This window comes from Erpetoichthys calabaricus, chromosome 7 (assembly GCF_900747795.2).
Source record: "Erpetoichthys calabaricus chromosome 7, fErpCal1.3, whole genome shotgun sequence".
NCBI lineage: Eukaryota > Metazoa > Chordata > Cladistia > Polypteriformes > Polypteridae > Erpetoichthys > Erpetoichthys calabaricus.
In genome coordinates this window covers 19,678,684-19,700,125 of record NC_041400.2, presented here as the reverse complement: position 1 = coordinate 19,700,125, position 21,442 = coordinate 19,678,684, and the positions used below count along the sequence as shown (strand labels likewise).

Here is a 21,442-nt window from a genome sequence, read left to right as displayed (position 1 = left end):
CCTACCTTTAACGTAACAGTGAGTTTTGTCACCATTTACAGCCGATTATCACACCTCAATCCCTGGATGTCGACAAAAGTTGACATCTGCCCTAAAAGAGTTAAGAGAAATACAAAATAGAGGCATGGGCCTTTAATGGTTAACTCTTTCATAAGCTAAGGCTAGCTAGTACAATATTTTCCATTTTAATTTGATGGAGATTACATTAATACAAGTTTTAAATCCTTTGAAATATCCTATTGACACAAGTATTTATAATTGTTTATTTTTAATACATTTATAAAATCTTGTTTTTTGCTTTGTCATGCTGGGTTATTGAGGGTTGCTTGATGATGGAGAAATAAATTTAATAATGTGAATATAAACTGCAACATAACAAAAATGTGTAAGAAATGAAGGGGTCCGAATACTTTCTGAAGATACTACATACAGTTTGTTCTGTCCAGCCTGGATTCCTTAAACCCACTCCTGTTCATTATATTTCGCTTTTGCTTTTCTCTTGAGGTGTCCATAAATTTCCAGCTCCAAAAGGAGCCTGTCTTTACAACTTTACACTTTTGACAATTTTCCATTTATTTAGAGGATATGTATTTGAAGAAATTATTTTTTCCAAGTATTAAAATCTCAGTGGAAAAATAAAAAAGAAAGCTGCAGCACTTAATAGAAAATAACTTATGAAAAATAAGAGCAGCCTCTTTCAAAAGGTTTTATAATTGCTTGCTTTCTGTCATTCATTGCTCAATGGGCCATTTACATCAATGTCAAGTCAGCAGTGTTTCCAGTATTGAATTTTAGTGCATTTCTTATTTTGTTTACCTGTTGCTTTAAAAGAAAGGGTTTACTTTTTAACAGTATCACATTTAAATATAGATAGATAGATAGATAGATAGATAGATAGATAGATAGATAGATAGATAGATAGATAGATAGATAGATAGATAGATAGATACTTTATTAATCCCAAGGGGAACTTCACATAAAATATGTTTTTTTCCTCTTAATAAATAGATAGAAACTCCAGTAATGTTATTATTTTCCTCAGTTTGCATTCAAAACCTCAAAAATAATTGTGTACCCTCTCATAGAATTAAGGAAATATACAAGCTAGAATCATCGATAGTAATTTTATATACTGGTATGAAAACTGTAAGAAAATATGGAAAATGAACTGCAGCAATTTTGATTAATGTTTGTTAATGTATATATTTTTAACAGAAATGTAGCAATGTTATGAAGACCAAAAGAAGCCTTTTTTAAGGTCTTGTTACATAAGAATAAATGAATAATGGATGTATTCTTGAAATACCTAAAGTGTTATGAAAATGTTTAATAAACAACATTGTAATAACTAACTCACTGATGGAAAATGCTCCAACTTTCAAAACAAGTAACTAAATCTCTAAACGTATCTGAATGTTACACCATCTGTATATTTTATCACTTGTTAATTGCAGCGAGCAGTTCATTTCAGTTGTAATAGATACATTTAAAAATATGGAATTTGTTTAATTTATACAAAATATCTTGGAAAATAAAATGAGCAAATATGTTTTGCAATTTAATTTTCCCCAACTCACCCGTCCATTTGAAGTAGCTGTTGCAGCAGAGGCAGTGAAGGATGAGGTTTTCATGTTGTTTAAAACACCCACTGTGATTACAGGGTTTTGCCAGAGTTTAATTAATTAAACGTGGGTTGGAGTGATTGACGATGGGCCACCCTTCCATTTAATATTTATATAAAATTAATGATTCAAAAGATTCATCCTGTCCTAATTAAAAAAATAAGTAAATAGCATCACACACTAATTTAGTTGGAATCTTTGTCTTAGAAAAGAATGGAGGGACATCTAACCTAAATGGTGGATGAAACTGTCAAGATCTTTTAAAATATTTTATTTTAATGAATCCTTTCTTAGTAAATATAACAGAGCCTCGGCAGTGTTTTAACATACAGTATAATCTACTATATGAATATACAGTAGGTACTGAATTTCCAACATCTCATCTGCTTTATCCCATGCTGTAACTGAGAATTTGTTTGTCTGTAGCTGCGAAGTCTACACCAGGAAATATATTGAAGAAAATAAGTGAGCAGATAAAGTGAATTTTTAGACAAATTAAACATTTACTGAGTCACTATCAGTTGTGAAATGATGAGCCTTGACAAAAGACAAACATTTGGGGCAGCCACCCATGTACTTGACCTTGGCTGCAAAAATGCAAAGTTTTTAGTACAGTAGAATACAGAAGTGAGTCCAAAACAGAACTGCTCAACAGAGGAAGGAAGTTGGGTTTTACTGGGAGGTTTAAGGAAGTGATGTCGTCCTCTGGGCTGAGACAGGAAGTGATGTCCTCAGAGCCGAGATGGAAGTGACACCTTCGTACTCAAAAAATCACAAAATGACCCAAAGTTAACAGCTTCACATCCCAGAGTGAAAAACAGGACATAACAGGACACTAAAAATATACATTTGTCTTTTATGTGACATTTCTTCTTGAAAATGCCATTTGGCCAGAATTACCTCTTTTAAAAAACAGTGTAAAACAAAGGTCATACAGATAGGATTAAAGGGCAATAAAGCAAAAATCATAAACGATAAATATTCATATTAATAAGCATATTAAATCCCACAGTGGTCACGGACGTTTTGTGCACCTTTCAGGGTCCCCACCACATATCTGATATATCTGTCTAATTAATAATGGCTTTGATAGGTTCTTGTCACCCAGGAACGATGAACTAATTTTGTGTTTGGATTTGCTTTAAAGTTCTTCATTTGTAACTGTTATTTGTTCCCGGGGGAAGTATGGCTTTTTACAGAAACTCTTTAAATACATACATACATACATTAATATATATATATATATATATATATATATATACATACTAGTCATTTAGCCCGTTACAATAACGGGCGCTAGAACAGTAGTGCATAAACATTAGTAGGAACAGTCTATATTAAATGGCAAGGGACTTTGACCTCGTTCTTTTTGTTGGTCGTATTTTTCTTTCTTTCAGCCTTTCTTTTGTTGATGTTTACTTGCTGAGCTGACCGTTCTTCGTGGGCTGCCGCCGTGTATTGTGTGTCTTTAATTTTCTGTGACAGTAATACTGTCTTGTACGGCTCTATTCAATAAGGGCGCGTAGATAATTTCGTTCAAATGGCTCTGGAATATGTGAAGAGCAACAGGTGCAGATCTTTATTTACGCGCGCCTTTATTCGCTGCGCCCAATTGAGGTCGTCCTTTTGAGGCTCGCCTTTTTGTGCGCGCCCTTATTGAAGGATACCGTCTTGTACGTCCGCTGGCTTATACGTCCGTAATATACGTCTGTACGTCCGTAATATACCTTTAATTTTCTCTGGCGGTAATACAGGCATGCGCGTCGGTAATATGCCTTTAATCTCCTCTGACAGTAATACTGGCTTGTACAGTATGTTGAGCTTACTCTTGAGCATACAATGTACAGTTGGCCATGTGAGAAGCAATCTTGTGTCAAGTCAATGCCGACCTTTTTTAGAGACTGGCCATTTGACTTATTTATTGTCATAGTGAAGCAGACCCTTACTGGAAATTGGAGGGTCTGTCGAAAGTCTCTAGCCAGTAAAACTGTCAAGCCTCCCATCATTTTTGTTGTGTTTCTGATGTCTTGTAGGGTCCTGTCTAAAGCCTCAACACCTGGTCTGTGTGCCATAGTGCATTCATCCCATATAATGAGCTTACAATCGCACAGCACTTGCGCCATGGTGCTCTGCTTGGATATGTTACACATAGGGGAATCAGTATGGGTGAGGTTTAGAGGTAGCCTGAATGAAGAATGAGCAGTCCTTCCACCCTTGAAGCGGTGGAGTAAAGAAGAAGGGAGCAAACAGCTAAGGAAAGTAAGAAAGCGAATGAGGAGGCACATGAGGGCGGGATGTCGTTAATGTATATAGGCAGGGAGCCAACCACGTGGTAGGTGTGCGGACAGCGGCCATGCGAAAAAAGGAAGGGGGAGTGGGGAACGGCCCTTGTGCATCTCTGCAATGAAATAAATCATCTGTTAGCGGAAATAAGGAATGAAACCACCAAAAGGAGAGGTCAGTTTCAAAAGTTCCTTACAGCATAATGGTGAGAACCGCCAAAAAGAAGACGTTATTTTCGAAAGTTCGTTACGGGGTACGGCGCGAAATGAAACATACTTAACGTTTGTAAGTACAGTGTAAAGGATGAGCATGGGAAATTTGGGCTTCCTACGTATATTGGAAGTCACAGAAATAGTGAGGAGAGGTTTCCCCTATCTATATATACAGTTTAGGGGGTACACCCATTCCCCCCCGCTTGGGTATTGCAATAGGACATAAAACATACCTAACTTTTATAAGTACACTGCAAGGAATGAGCACACAAAATTTCATCTTCCCACCTATATGGAAAGCGGGAGAATTAGTGATGAGTCAGTGAGGGCTTTGCCTTTTATATATATAATAGTTCTTTAAATTAATTAAAAATACATAAATAGATAAATAAATATATCCCTAGTGTGTGTTTGGTGTGTGTGTGCCCTGCAGTGGGCTGGCGCCCTGCCCGGGGTTTGTTTCCTGCCTTGCGCCCTGTGTTGGCTGGGATTGGCTCCAGCAGACACCCGTGACCCTGTGGTTAGAATAATGGATGGATGGATGGATGGATGGATATGGTCTGAACACACACCTGAATGATCGAATAGGAAAAAAAATTTAAAAAGAAAGAAAACTTCTGTCATTTCTGTCACAGCCCCAGTGAGGCATTATGGAGGTGTATTGCTGTTGGTATAAGTGAGTCCTTGTTGAGTTTTTGGACTCACTTCTGCTGAATAATGTGCTAGTGTGTCAGAGTAAAGAAGTGCAGCATTGTTCAAAATGGCACTCAGATTTGTGTTATTTCTGTTCTTCACCATGACGTCCAGAGGGTCCAGAGTGCAAGCTATAACTAAGCCTGCCATTTTAATTAGCTTGTTGAGTCAGTGGGCCTTTCTTGAAATGATGTTACCAGCCCAGCACAGCACCGTGTAGAAAATCACACAGACCATCATAGAGTTATAGAACATGTGAATGATGTCACTTCCCACATTAAAGGAACGCAGACTCCTAAGGAAGAAGGACATGCTCTGCACTTTCTTCTGTAGTTACTCTGTGGTCCAAGACCAGTCCAACAATACAATACAATACAAAAAAATTTATTTTGGTATAACCTGTCATTAATTTGGACCCTAAAGTACCCATAGGAGTGCACCACTTGTACATTCACTTCCTGAATAGTGACAAGACACAGAGGCTCTTTGGTGTGGTGAAAGTCAATATGCAGTTCCTTGGTTTTGCTGAAATTAAGTTGCAGAGAATTCTATTGTGCACCAAGAAACAAAGCTCTCCATCTGACTCCTCTCCTCTGTCTCATCCCCCTTATCAATAAACCCCATAAGTGCAGAATCCTCTGCGAATTTCTGCATGTGATATGACCTGCTGTTATATTTGTAGTCGGAAGTATACTGAGTGAAGAGAAAAGGAGACAGGACTGTCCCATGTGGTGCTCCAGTGTTGCTCACAGTCCTTTAGTCTCACAAACTGCGCTCTGCCTCGACAGATAAGATTAATTTTGTAACCATGTAACATGTGCTCCTAAACTGTTCCCCCGAGCTGATGTTGACCTCTTTTTGTAAGTCACTTTGGATAAAAGCATCTGCTAAGTGAATACATATAAACATGTACTGTACATACTATTAGGCTGAGAAAATCCTGAGTCACCCTGCTACATTAGGTGTGAAAGATAAAATCCCAGGAAATTCCTGGGAATTTCTTGGTTGTACTGTAAGATGAATATAAAATAGAAGGAATGCTTGTTCGATGTAATAGTCTTAAAGGCTCATTATGAATTTTTATGACTTATGAATACTACATCCTAATGTGTAATCTTGAACAGAAAGATGGTGCAATTTTATTATTTCAAATGATTGTTGCAGCTTTTCTGTCTGTTCACACTTAATACAACAATCTACCGATTCATAATATGAACTCTCTATTAATATATGTAATATGCACTTTCAAAAATATTATTATTGAAATGCTACATAATTAATATGTTACAATCACTTTGACGTTCATCCTAGCCGCAAGCACGGTTTCCAACATACATTTTATTTAAATGATTTATAACTGTTCTCGATTCTGAAGATGCTCGTTGGCATTTGAAGGACACTAAAGGGCAATTCTGAATACAAATGCAAAACTTAAAATGACATATCTGTAGGATCGGGAGGAGTGGGAGCAGATATGGAGTTCCCAAGAGTCAGAAATGACTACAAATTGTTTGACAGTTTCTAGTGTGGCTGTTGAATTATTTTTAAGCACTTTTTCGCAAATGGCAACTGTGAGACAAGAGTGGTAAAACTCGAACGGGGACAAACTGAGCCCATAGATGTGGGTAGTCTGAATTTTAAAGAAGTGTCTAGAGAAAGTGCAATTAATGGCAGAAAACTATTGGATGGTGGAAAAGCTTCGGAAGTCAGAACTAGTGGTTGGAGGGTTTTATCATTGTAGACTTCATTTACAGGGTGTTGGCCTATTTTATACCACAATGACTCTAATTATTAAGAAAGTTTTTGATTTATTTGAAATGGAGTGGGTACATCACAGGAGTCATTTTTGTAGTGGCAACTGGGAAAATGTCATATTGTGCCTAAAGTGTTTTTAGTGTGACATTGTTTTAATTGTTCCTGTAAGCATTTAAATTTTGAAGAAGCTGGGATGGAAAATGATAAATATGTATACACTCTACTTTTAAATATAAATGTCATGCATAAGGGTAAACAGGTTAGGGTGAGGGAACTAAAGGGAAAGATAGAAGAAAACAGAGAAGAGCAACCTAAAAGTGCACCTCAAAGAACCAAATTCAGCAGATTAGAGGAATACTTATTGACTGTGTTTCATTTATGGTGTTTAATAGTTGCTTGAGCATCGTAAACTAGTCTTGTAGCTAGAAACACAAAGAATTTTCAAACAATTATTATTTTTGTAGCCTAGATAAATGGATACACAGTATAATTTATCCTCAGGAATTGCACACCCCTTATAAGCGTGTTTAATGGTTTTTTTTTTCTTAAACTTAATCCAAGTCATTATAGTTAGAGACATCACCACTAAAGTTGTCTAATACTTAAATCCAGAGATTGATTATGAAAATTGTTTTGTTCGGTTTTCTATTTGACTCCGGCACTCCTTGGAATCTTCCTGTTTTTTGTTTGACATTACTAGCACTGGGCAACCTGGGTATCTTATTGATTTTAACCTATTGATCACAAAAATCACCTTTAGAATTTCCTTATCACATACCTTTTTATTACAATTGCCTATTTTTAAAATTTCATCTCTTATTATAAGTATGCGTATATACCATACAACAACTACAACTAGAACATCTCTGGTGATGTGTGTCATGTTTCAGCCAGCATTTCTTGCCTGGCTGGGATTCAAAGATGTGTTTCTTTTCTGTTTGTCTAATTTTGTGCTATTTATTAATGTTTCTTCTGTTTATTATGTAAATTTTCTTTATGCCCATTTGTTATTAGAAAATGCTTAGATTATGTCCCAAGAGCTGGGGCCACCTGCCAATCACTGCCAGGAACTGCCCGCCATACTTTATACTGTAGGGCCTCCCGTAGTTCCTGGTAGTTCATTTCAAACACACTTGGGAGTGGAGTGTTTCTTGTGTCTGCTGTGCCTTTTGCTGTTGTTTTTTGTGATTTATGGATTTTTGAGCCTGTACTTTGTTTTTGACCTTATCTTTGGATTCTGTATTGGGACTTTGTTTGCAGTGGATGATTGCTTTGCCTTCTCAGGCAATTGTTTTGTGCTCTTCGGACCTCCGTGGATATTAAGCCTTGGCTTAAAGTAAATCCTTTATTTTATAAAATTTATTCAATGCCCTTTTTGTATCTAGTTTTTTTACCCCTAGAGGGCAATTTTGAAAGTACTTTGGGACTTATGTGTTTTTGCGACTCCCGACAATGTAAAAGTAGTGTCACGACTATTAGAAATACAGTTTGGATATCTCAAGTACTGTGAATGGGAGAGCCGTGCCAAGGAGTCTCATTAAAAGGACGCGACACTCTGTAAGCATTTGGTTTCAGGGCAGAAAAAAACCTATGTTTACCCAACAAAGATATCTTTTCCTTCTCTTCATTGCAACATTATTACATTAGAAAAGTTATTGGAAGGGGAGGCCATTCAGTTCAACAAGCTCATCCCTTCCCATTCATCTGAATTGTCCAAAATAATATCAAGTCAAGATTTGAAGGTCCATAAAGTCCTATTCTCTGCCACTCTTCCTGGTAATTTATTTCATTTGTCTATGGTTTGGGCGGCACAGTGGCACAGTGGGTAGCGCTGCTGCCTCGCAGTTGGGAGACTTGGGGACCTGGGTTCGCTTCCCAGGTCCTCCCTGCGTGGAGTTTGCATGTTCTCCCCATGTCTGCGTGGGTTTCCTCCGGGCGCTCCGGTTTCCTCCCACAGTCCAAAGACATGCAGGTTAGGTGGATTGGCGAGTCTAAAATTGGCCCTAGTGTGTGTTTGGTGTGTGGTTGTGTTTGTGTGTGTCCTGTGGTGGGTTGGCACCCTGCCCAGGATTGGTTCCTGCCTTGTGCCCTGTGTTGGCTGGGAATGGTTCCAGCAGACCCCCGTGACCCTGTGTTCGGATTCAGTGGGTTGGAAAATGGATGGATGGATGTATGTCTATGGTTCTTTGCAGGTAGAAAAACTTTTTACAACATACAAGTTTTCCTTAACAAACTTCCTACCATGTCCCCATGTTCTTATTGTAGAATTTATTTTATAGTAACAACTGGGATCCACCGTTACTAATCCTTTTCACAATTTTAAAAACTTCAGTCACGTCCCCTCTTAATCTGCGTTAGCGTAAAATGAACAGTTTCAACTCCTTCAGTCTCTGTTCATAGCTCATACTGCTTAGTCCTGGAATCTGCCTTGTCACTCTCTTCTAAACTTTCTCTTGCACTGCTATGTGTTTTTTGTAATATGGAGACAAAAAACAGAACACAGAACTCCAGGTGAGGCCTCACTAGTGCATTAAATAACTTAAGCATAACCTCCCTTGACTTGTATTCCACACATCATGATATAAAACCTAGCAACAAAGCTGGAAGTTGCAAAGTGGCTGGGACTGGAAACAATTGGCTCAGTTTATTGACATCTGGTCTAAGGTCCTGGTGGGTGAGGTCCCCTTTGGAGGTGAGCAGCTAAAAAGATTGGCAATTGATGATTAACATAAAGCAGATAGAAAGATCACTGAGGGGCCTGACTTGTAAAAGGGGGGGGGGCTGGGGGTGTTGGCTTTTGAACTGGGGGGGTTGCTGGTTCTGCTGATTAAAATGAGCTGTCAGCCCCTTCTGTTCTCAGTCCAAATCAAACGAAGTTGGAAAAGTGACTTGTAATTGAACTTAAAAATGCATATAACATTTGTGAAGAGATAAGGGTGATATTTATGAACTTGAACAGTTAATATAAACTGCTAATGGTATAATTCAGTCTTAAAAGAACTTCCTGCAATGGCTGTATAATCAAAAGAGAGTAAAATGTATCCAATTATGGCATAATTTTACTTGAGAAATGCTTCTCATAAGCTTGAGATTGTTTATGTAGGAATGGGGCTGTTTCTCTCCTAATTTAAGCATTTATGGCAGCAAATACATCACATCACATCTGAATAGAAGTCATGAACAGATTAATATGAAGGAAAACATAAAAGGCAATTTATTGAGGATTATAGATAATGAACTTGAAATGCTTTATTGTGTGTAGCTGTTTACAGTGGATTCAAAAAGTATTCAGGCTCCTTTGCTTTCTGCACACTTGATTGTGTTATAGATTTAATTTTAAATGGATAAATATGTAACGGACTAAAAAACGCAGCTAAGATTCACACAACCTTTGACAGTGATTTATTTATTTTTTCAGTGGGGATCCCAGGAATGCACCCAACCTAGGCCCAACTCACACACACTCCCTCAGAGACAAAAAGCAAATGGCAATAAAACAGAAATTTAAGACTGTATTAAACAATAATAAATGAAATATAACTATACAAACTACAACGATCTCACCCCGGTTCCCTTTACGTCAATATACAATAAACACAAATTCAACAATAACAGACAACTAACAAAAACCACACACAATGGTTGTATGAAAAATGGCAACTGGTGTAATGGAATGATGGAGGTAGATAGTCCAGAGATCAGCTCGCTGTATGTGAATGTAAAGATCAGTCCTACCGGGATTTCCTGATGAGATGATGATGTGTGAATGGGATCAGGAGCGTTCCTTTTTTTGCAGGTCAATAACAAATCCTAATATAGTCCTCATGCAGCAGGAAGACACCAGACAGTCCAAAACAGGAAACGATCCAGGACAAAACCAGAATCTACAGGGATTGAATGGGAAGGCAAACAGACAGGGAACTCCGATACGAAACAACAAAAAACTATTCTTCTCTGTACAACTGGCCCCCTTTTAAATCTCGCGCTGGCCTCCTTGTCCCCAGCAGCCCCTGCAAACCCTCAACAGACAAGAAATCAGCGCCACTGGAGGGACTGCTGGGAGTTGAAGTTTTCACTCCCCATTTAGCGCCACTACAAATAACCTTAACCCACCAATCTCTACAAAATAACTTATAATGACAAAGTAGCCTCAATCATTGTGAAATAGACTTTACCTAGAGTTGACCATCCAGGCAAACTGACTAACTAGGCATGAAGGGTTGTGGTCAGAAATGTGACCAAGAACTCAACGGTCACTCTAACAGACCTTCAGAAGTCCTGTACTGAGATGGGAGATTCTGTCTGATATACGACTAACTAAGCTGCACCATATTAATCAGGCATTTATGGCAGAATGGTTAGATGGATGCCGAACTTGATTAAAAGGCATATGACTGTTTAAAGGACTATGAGAGGATGAGAATAAAGATTCTCTGGTCTAACAAGACTTTTTGGACAGACATTCAAGCACAATGTCTGGTGATGATCAAACAATGCTCATCACCTGCCTAATACCATCTTTATGGTGAAGCATAGTGATGGCAGCATCATGCTATTGGGGGTGCCTCTGGGCAGAAAGGACAGAGAAACTGGTCAGACCTGAGAGAAGGATGAATTCAGCCAAATACAGAGAATTCCATGAAGAAAACCTGCTCCACAGTACATGCAAACTTAGACTGGGGAAATAGTTTAGCATTTGACGACAAGGACCAGAAGCATATGGCCAAGGCAAGTATTTAGGGGCCTTGAGAAAAGTGTCCGATGTCCTTAAGTTTAACCAGCCAAGGAAAAGGCTTAAACTCATAGAACAAGTGTAGATTGACCTTAAGATGGCAGTTTACAGATGCTTCCCATACAGTTTAATGGAGCTTGAGAGGATCTGCCAGGAAGAATGGGATAAACTGCCCAAATCCAAATGTGCAAAGGTTGTTGAGACTTACCCAAGGAAACTTGATGCTGCAATTACTGCCAAATCAACTTCTACAAAGTGCTGAATGAAGCGTCTGAATACTCATGTGAATGAGAGATTTCGGTTTTTGATATTGAATAAATTTGCAGACCTTTCTGAAAACATGATGGGATTTTGATAAATAACAGATTTATCAATTTAAACTAATTTTATAACAAAATACAGTGGGTGGAAAGCTAAAGGGCTAAATACTTATTGAATCCAATGTGTGTGTGTGTGTGTGTGTCTGTGTGTATATATGGTGGAATAAAACAGAGGATAAGTTTAGCACCAGTAGCCTCTCTCAATCCTGGGTGGAAGTACATACTTCAGAGGAGCCTGGATGTATATATATATATATATATATATATATATATATATATATATATATATATATATATATATATATATTGTAGCAGATAGAGGCTTTGTCCACCTCTTGAACCCTCAGGTACCACTTTGAACACCAGGTGAAAGTATAAATGTTATTTATTTTACAAATATATCGTGCACAATGCACTCTCCACACCACACTCATAAACACAACAATTCTCTCTCTCTCACTAAACAATCCTCCTCGCCCAGACACTTTGCCACCCTACCTCCCAGCTCAGCTTAGTGTACTGGGCTTCCCATAGTCCTTTTATATCCCCTGACCCAGAAATGGTTCCTGGCAAAACCCACAAGTCCGTTTCCTTCCGGGTCAGGGTAAACAGTCCTTTCTTCACCCCGGGAGCACGTCGTTCCTTCCGGTCACGTGATGCTGACACACTCCCGGGTTATAGGGCACACAAGAGCCCACTAGCCCCCTTACAGCGACTCCCAGTGGTCCCCAAGGTATCCAGCAGGCCTGTGTATATAAACTACAAAGTCCATGAGGCCCTGCTGGAACTCGGGGCACCATCATGCTGTCCGGAGGGCTCCTCCTAGCGGCCTGGGGGTGGCGACCGGAGTCTGTAGCCGGTCGTCCATCACTATATACAGTGGTGTGAAAAACTATTTGCCCCCTTCCTGATTTCTTATTCTTTTGCATGTTTGTCACACACAATGTTTCTGATCATCAAACACATTTAACCATTAGTCAAATATAACACAAGTAAACACAAAATGCAGTTTTTAAATGATGGTGTTTATTATTTAGGGAGAAAAAAAATCCAAACCTACATGGCCCTGTGTGAAAAAGTAATTGCCCCCTTGTTAAAAAATACCCTAACTGTGGTGTATCACACCTGAGTTCAATTTCCATAGCCACCCCCAGGCCTGATTACTGCCACACCTGTTTCAATCAAGAAATCACTTAAATAGGAGCTGCCTGACACAGAGAAGTAGACCAAAAGCACCTCAAAAGCTAGACATCATGCCAAGATCCAAAGAAATTCAGGAACAAATGAGAACAGAAGTAATTGAGATCTATCAGTCTGGTAAAGGTTATAAAGCCATTTCTAAAGCTTTGGGACTCCAGAGAACCACAGTGAGAGCCATTATCCACAAATGGCAAAAACATGGAACAGTGGTGAACCTTCCCAGGAGTGGCCGGCCGACCAAAATTACCCCAAGAGCGCAGAGACGACTCATCCGAGAGGTCACAAAAGACCCCAGGACAACGTCTAAAGAACTGCAGGCCTCACTTGCCTCAATTAAGGTCAGTGTTCATGACTCCACCATAAGAAAGAGACTGGGCAAAAACGGCCTGCATGGCAGATTTCCAAGACGCAAACCACTGTTAAGCAAAAACAACATTAGGGCTCGTCTCAATTTTGCTAAGAAACATCTCAATGATTGCCAAGACTTTTGGGAAAATACCTTGTGGACTGATGAGTCAAAAGTTGAACTTTTTGGAAGGCAAATGTCCCGTTACATCTGGCGTAAAAGGATCACAGCATTTCAGAAAAAGAACATCATACCAACAGTAAAATATGGTGGTGGTAGTGTGATGGTCTGGGGTTGTTTTGCTGCTTCAGGACCTGGAAGGCTTGCTGTGATAGATGGAACCATGAATTCTACTGTCTACCAAAAAATCCTGAAGGAGAATGTCCGGCCATCTGTTCGTCAACTCAAGCTGAAGCGATCTTGGGTGCTGCAACAGGACAATGACCCAAAACACACCAGCAAATCCACCTCTGAATGGCTGAAGAAAAACAAAATGAAGACTTTGGAGTGGCCTAGTCAAAGTCCTGACCTGAATCCAATTGAGATGCTATGGCATGACCTTAAAAAGGCGGTTCATGCTAGAAAACCCTCAAATAAAGCTGAATTACAACAATTTTGCAAAGATGAGTGGGCCAAAATTCCTCCAGAGCGCTGTAAAAGACTCATTGCAAGTTATTGCAAACGCTTGATTGCAGTTATTGCTGCTAAGGGTGGCCCAACCAGTTATTAGGTTCAGGGGGCAATTACTTTTTCACACAGGGCCATGTAGGTTTGGATTTTTTTTCTCCCTAAATAATAAAAACCACCATTTACAAACTGCATTTTGTGTTTACTTGTGTTATATTTGACTAATGGTTAAATGTGTTTGATGATCAGAAACATTTTGTGTTACAAACATGCAAAAGAATAAGAAATCAGGAAAGGGGCAAATAGTTTTTCACACCACTGTATATATATATATATATATATATATATATATATATATATATATATATATATATAGATATATAATGTATGTGTGTGTATACATTATCTAATATACAGCTAAGTAATATTACATGTGTTTTTCATATTCATATGGTGGCCCAAAGATCTTCCAATATGTGTCTAAGTACTGTGAGATAAAGATGTTAGCATCCTTTTATTAGTGTATGCCAAAAAATTGTTAGAGTAACATGAAAAAAATAAAAATATTACATAGTGTTTTTCAATTACATTACAACTTCTAAGATCTTTGTATATACTGGGAACACCATTTTTTAAAAAACAAACAGAATATGCACTGAGTAACAGAACATCAGATTTTTCTACCAAGCTTTCCAGGTCAAATAACCAACAAAGCATTTGTATAACAATGAAAATTAATGCCTCTCTTTGATAATGATTAATTCTGACTATTGTGTGTAGACAATACGAATAAATGCATTTTATGAAAATTTAATTTAATTTAAATCATTTTATATTTTATGATACATTAATCACAAACAGCATTCTGTATGGGACATTAATTTTGTGGCAGAATGAATAATCATCTGTAGTCTGTCAATATGCTTTCTGTACCATTTATATTAATTATCACACAACACAAAAATAACTGAAGTAGAAAATTCATTATGTTGTGTTGGTAAGAAACAAAAAGCCATTCATAGTGCTTTTTACCCACTTACAGGTCAATGTTAAATTTGTTCCCTTCTAGAAATCATCTGATATAAAGAATAAATTGATAAATTCTAAAACCCAAAATATTTTAGTGTGTAATATAAAAACATATTTTTTAAATTCAAGGTCTCAGGGAGCCGCTGCTTATCCAGTAGTGTCAGGTTCAGGACAAAAGCTAACCCTAGAAGTTGTTCCAGTCCATTGCAGGTCCAGTGCATGAACACAGCAATTAACCTCACAGAAGGTGAGAGTAAAGCCGGAAAATGCCAAGATAAATACACCGACAGAATGTGCAGCTACTAAACAGACAGCAACAAGGGATGGGAATAAAACCAGGAACTTGGATTTGTGAAGGAGCGGCAACACTAAACACTCCACCCCTGTACACCCCAGCAAAGTGATAAAAGGTTTTTAAATGTCACAGTGTATATTAACTTTGTTATTTATATAAATTTTCAAAATATATTGGAAATACTGAATAACAGTTAACTAATTGTATATACAGTTATATACTTATATATATATATATATATACAATATAATTTCTTATATTCATATACTGTATATTTGAAAATTATCATTTTTTTAAGCTTTCTGACGGCTTCAGTTTCATTTTCTTCTTAGCACATTTCTGCTTTAGAATCCATCACGCCATACAGTAATTATAAAAAAAAAATCACAAAATATAAAACTGAAGGGCAGCCGAAACACAAAGCATAACGTTTCAACATGAATAGAAACATTGTGCAATACACAAAACTATACATATATATTTACATATACATAGACGAGTTTTGTGGCCAAATTCTAACCATCATTGGTCAGCAACATTTTTAAAAGAATCATTACACAGACCATCAATGACAGTTTCATTGAGACAGAAGATGTTTAAAAGTGGGTTTATCATATGTGTTAACTTCAAGACAGACTAAGTGCCTTCATAGATAAGAAAGGAAAGGAATGGAAAATATTTAGAAATGGCAAATCAAAAAACGTACAATTCATTAAAATGCAACAGAAGACAGTAAGAAGCAATAGCCTTAGCAGTAGGCATTCTATGGTAACCTAAGGAGTCCTCAGCCTTGAAACATAAGAAATTTGACAAACGAGAGGAGACCACTGAGTCCATCAAGCCCATTTGTTTGGCTAATAGTTATGCTGTCCCAGCATCTCATCCAGATTCTTCTTAAAGGTTCTCAAGGTTTCTTCTTCAACTCCATGTCTCAGTAGTTTGTTCCAGAGTGCCACAACTCTTTGCATAAAGAAGTGCTTCCTGCCTTCAGTCTTCCCCTTAATTTCCACAAATGTCCCTGATTACCTGATTCACCCTTAAGCAGAAAGAATGTTGCTGGATCTACTTTATCAATGCCTTTGAGGATTTTAAGTACCTGGATGAGGTCCCCATGCAGTATCCTCTGCTCGAGGCTGAACAGATTTAATTCTCTGAGTATCTCACAGTAGGACATGTCCTGAAGTTCTAGGATACACTTAGTTGCTCTCCTCTGCACAGCCTCATGTGCTGCTACAGTATGTCTTTCTTGTAATATGGCGATCAGAACTGCACACAAGACACCAGATGTGGTCTTACTAGTGCATTATAGTCTGAGCATAGCATCCTTTGACTTATTTCAATTGTTTTTATGATATAATCTAACATTTTATTTGCGTTTTTGATTGATTCTGTACATTGCTTAGTCCTTGAAAATGTTTTATTTATGTAAACCCCTAAATTCTTTTCAGAGGTTGCCTCCTGTATGACAGTGTATCCCATCGTATATTTATAATTGATGTTCATTTTTCCTACGTGTAGCATTTTGCACTTTTCTACATGAAACTCAATTTTCCAAGTGTTCTCCCAGTTCTGGAGCTTGTCCAGGTCTTTCTCAATTCTTTTTGCTTCCTCCTCAGTGTTTGCCCTCCTTCCATTGGTATAAATGCTGGGGATGATGGGGCTTCTCTAATGCTGGTAGACTGTTTCAGTGATTCCATACATAAATAAAACATTAGAGCACACTCATCAGGTGTCCTCATGCAGTAATCAACCAGAATTGCTGTTGTGTAGCCTTTATGACCTGGAATTTTAGACTAGTATCACCAGCAAGAAAGATTCTGTACTGTTTGTGTGGAAGAAGGAGAGGGCCAACACAGACTCCATGATAAAAAAAGCCAGGAACAGGTAGACCACCAGTTGGCTGAGGTCTCTAGGACTGTGACATTGTCTTTGACTTTCTTTTTTACAATTTGAATCTCCTTCACTGTCAAATGGCCCAAGTTCATTAATCAATTAATGGACAGATATTGTTGGTTACCTTTTATGTTTAATCAGTTTCCACCTTTTATGTTTCAACAAATTTGCATTTATATGTGTTCCAGTTCCGTATTTAGTAACTAATATAACCTATACTTGTATTTTAGCTAAGAATTGTTCACAGCACTCTACACCTGCATTTAGTATAGAGCACCAAACAAAACAATAAGTTGCATTGTATTGTATCATAATGTAATTAAAAATAATGGACGATTATTGAAAGTACAATATAGCTAATGTGATACATTTTGCACTAAACTACTTTGCCACCATAGTAAAGGATATTAAACATAGCTGTAATGACAACCAAAAATATCATTACTCTTCACAGTCAATTCACTACATGAATTTGAATGTTAGAGTAAAATGTTTATATACACTACAGTGTGTTCACATGTGTTGTGACCAGCGGGGGGTGGGGGGCACTGCTGAGCCCCTAAACCCTGAGATACAACTACATGACACCGTCCTGGATTCAAACAGAAGATATTTTTATTTTATAATACCTTCACAGACCTCCAAATCCTTTTCCACAACAGTAGAATACAATATATATTCCATTGTCTCCTTCCATACCTCCCATACAGTGTCATCCACTCTTCTTCTGATGCTGACTATTCATGCAGGAAACTCAGTTTCTCTAATGTCAGACCCTGTGCCACATCACTGCACACTGGATTAATTTTCGGGTCAGGCTGAAGCTTTTTAAAGAGGGCATAACAATCCCCTGCTGCTCCCACAGGTGATACCCAAGATCCCTGACAGGGCTGTTCCATGGGACTACAATTCCCAGCCATCACTGTGGGTATCCACATGGGAGTACCACCAGTAAAATGCTGCCATCGTGTGCAAGGGGGAGGAAGGTATAACTCCCAGCAGCGGCCACCTTCTATGCTTCCAAACAGGCCTCCTGTCCTTGCAAGGAACTGGCACCCATCCTGATTAATACACCAGACCACCTTTGTCCTTATATTACAGCCTCCCACCCTGGCAAGGAACCTACCTACATCCTGGTTGGGTTGCCAGACTATCCAAGGTAGTAATAAACATATAAATATGTTATCACTTAAACATGTGTTATCAAATATTCCAGGTGAGAGAGTCATCCGAAGATTGGAAAATTGATGCTACTACTTATAGATCATTAAGCTTATCTTCATTGTGGAACTGCAACTGCAACCTGTAACTGATATGATGCAACACCCACAAAGTCAGTCAGAAAACACCCTCTGAGTCAGATAGCCTTCGACAGTCCTAACCTCAGTCATAGTGTAAATTGTCATTCAACAGGCATTTTGTGACTGACGTTTTGGGTGTTACGTCATGTTGGGGACATTATGTGACTGACCTCATAAGTACTGCAGGTGGCAATTACACTCTGTTTTCATTGTGGCTAAAATAATTAAAAATCTAAGTGACAAATAAACTATTTAGCTGAACACAATATTCTAACTAAACACCTATAAAAGTGAAACTGAAGAACAGGTCAAAAAAGCTTCTTAAAACAGGAAAATGGAGTAATTGGAAATATAAACTGTATAACATACTGTATACTGGGTGGCTAGTTTATTGGGTAGATGTAATCCTTTTCATGCATTTGACTGCTCAGTATGTGGAGACAACGCCATTGAAAGCAGGTAGAAAGGATCACGTATGTGGGTTCTTGGTCACCTCTCTGATCAAAGCTCTACTTGCCTAGTTGGTCCATTTGGCCAAATGGACAACTTTGAGAAGAGTCCTGGTGGTTCCAAACTTCTTCCGTTTCACAGTTATTGAAGCTGCTGTGCTCCTGGGAACACTCAAAGCTTTAAAAACGGTGTTCTCCCCATGCCCTGATCTGATCACAGAGGTCTACAGAGACTTCTTTGGACATCATGGCTTGGTTATTGTCCTGATATGCAGGTGGGATGTATAGGAACTTCTATACACAGTTTCTTCTAAATGATGTCCAATCAAATCAATTTGGCACAGGTGTGCTTCAATCAAGTTCTAGAAACATCTCAAGGAGAATTAAATTGAACAAAATGAACATGACCACCGGTATGGAGTACCGCAGCAAAGGGTCTGAATACTTAAATGAATGAGCAATTTCAGTTTTTAATTGTTAATAAATTTGCAAACCTTTATGAAAACATGTTTTCACTTTGTCATTATGGAGTATTAAGTGTAGGTTGATGGTCAAGAATGGCAAATCTATCCATTAAAATGAAATCTACAATACAACAAAGTTAAGTGAAGGGGGCTGAGTACTTTCTGAATTCATCGTATGCCTAATGTGTTGTGGACCACACAACTAAAGGTAAAATGGTCATTTCCTGTTTTTGCTTTCTTTTCAGTTTGCAGTGACCTGGAGCACAAAGAAGTGGTTAGCAGACTGCGTGACTGGTTCAAGGTACTACACGAACATGGAAACCAGAACAAAAAAACAAGAAACATGCACAATCCAGAACGAAGCAGTAAGTCCACCAATATTACCACACTAATTTCACAAAAAGGTTTGATTGTAAAGTATCATCTTGTATGGCCACTAACTACTAAGCCCCAAGGCAGCCAACCTGCATTCGGACCCTGAGTGAGTCTTTAACCTGCCTGAGCAGCTGTTATAGAATGTACTCAACAACTGGACTTTAAATGATTTGTATGTCACTTTGGAAAAACACTATAGTGAAGAAAAGTAATTTAATTGATTTTTAATTATTACTCAGGATTAATGTTAACTGGATGAACATTACATGTTTTCATTTTAACTGGTCATTTCTCTTTGTTTGGTCATTTTTATCAGGCTTTTTGTCTTTTAATAGTTTATCAGAATCTAAAAAATGCCTTTCTGGTGACTAATGTAGTATGCTGTCTTAGACATATTTCCTGGTATAATAGGTACCTGGTTTTATAATACTTTATGACATTTAATATTTGTGAACTTTTCTTTTGGAGATATTTTTTCTGTAATTCTAAAATTTTGCTGTGGGATATACAGTGCCCTTTATCATGTTTGGGACAAAGACACATTTTTCCTTGATTTCCCCCTCTTCTCTACAGTTTAAAATTACAAATCAAACAATTCAGACTTGTGATTAAAGTGCACATTTCAGACTTTCATTTAAGGGGATTTGCAGACATTTCAGTCACACAACACTTCTTCTACATGATCCCCGCCTATTTCAGGACACCATAATATTTGTGACAATTGGCGTCACAGGTGTTTGTGATTCCTCAGGTGGGTTTCATTGCTTCATAAGATACCTCGGCTTCTTTCTACCCTTTCAAGTCTGTAGTTGCCATTGTTCAACATGAGGGCATGAGCTGTGCCAATAAAAATCAAAGAAGCCATTATGAGAATGAAAAAACAAGAACAAAACCATTAGAGACATCAGTAAAAGCTTAAGATGACCTAAATCAACTGTCTGGAATATCTCTCTATTATAATAAAAAAATCTTGGAAGACAAGACTTTTTATCCTGCAACGAGACATGATCTTTTGAAGAGAGACCCTTTCGCGTCCCGTGAGACAAGACTTTGTGCCAAGAGATTTAACCACGCCCGGGGCCGGAAATAAAAGACAAAGAGTAGATGACAAAGTAGAATGTTATAAAGAATTCAAAAACGTTGGTGTGATACACATGCAGAGCAGGTTAGAGATAATGGAAGTACGAAAATTCAGAAGTCTCAAAAAAATGATAGTAAAGATCGCATTAACGCAAACAAACGGAAATTATTACTCAGTGAAATAATGGAACAGCGAAAAGAGATCAAATATATTGTTCGGATTTAAACTTTAAGTCGGAGACTTGTAGATCGTTTAATTTGTGTTGCCATCAGGGAAAAGTAGTGTTTCTTCCCAATGAAGAGGCCTATCCGTGAAAATTAAAAGTTTTGTTGTTTGGTGAAAGTGAAATCCTGCAAGAGAAAATTTCAAGCCCCACGAGACAAGAGCTTATGCAGAGATTTGGAAAAGTCCTGCCTACATCTAAAATATTTACAATCACGTATACGGTTCAATCATTTCTCATTTGTGTGAATGCTATTTCTCAGACAGTTCGTGTAGAGAGAAAGAAACGATATTCACTCACAGGCAGGTTATATGTTGCGTTGTCACGATGTAATTCCAAACACGGAATCAAAATTCAATGCAATATTGACGAAAAGGTAAAAAACGAAAAAAGATCAAATATATGGACATAGGTGATATGACAGAAGTATGTAGATACTGTTTGGCTTTAAACTTTAAGTCGGAGACTTGTAGATCGTCTAGTTCGTGTTGCCATCAGGGAAAAGTAGTGTTTCTTCCCAATGAAGAGGCCTATCCACGAGA

General features: G+C 38.0%; 1 protein-coding gene across 1 annotated transcript in view; it reads left to right on the top strand.

Annotated features, from left to right (window-relative positions):
- Nucleotides 1–21,442, top strand: part of spock3 (SPARC (osteonectin), cwcv and kazal like domains proteoglycan 3) — a 409,772-nt gene that overhangs the window by 350,904 nt on the left and 37,426 nt on the right. Inside the window, exon 7 of the mRNA XM_028804996.2 lies at nt 19,467–19,586. Within this exon, the coding sequence (XP_028660829.1) occupies nt 19,467–19,586 (120 nt within the window). The remainder of the gene's footprint in view (nt 1–19,466; nt 19,587–21,442) is intronic.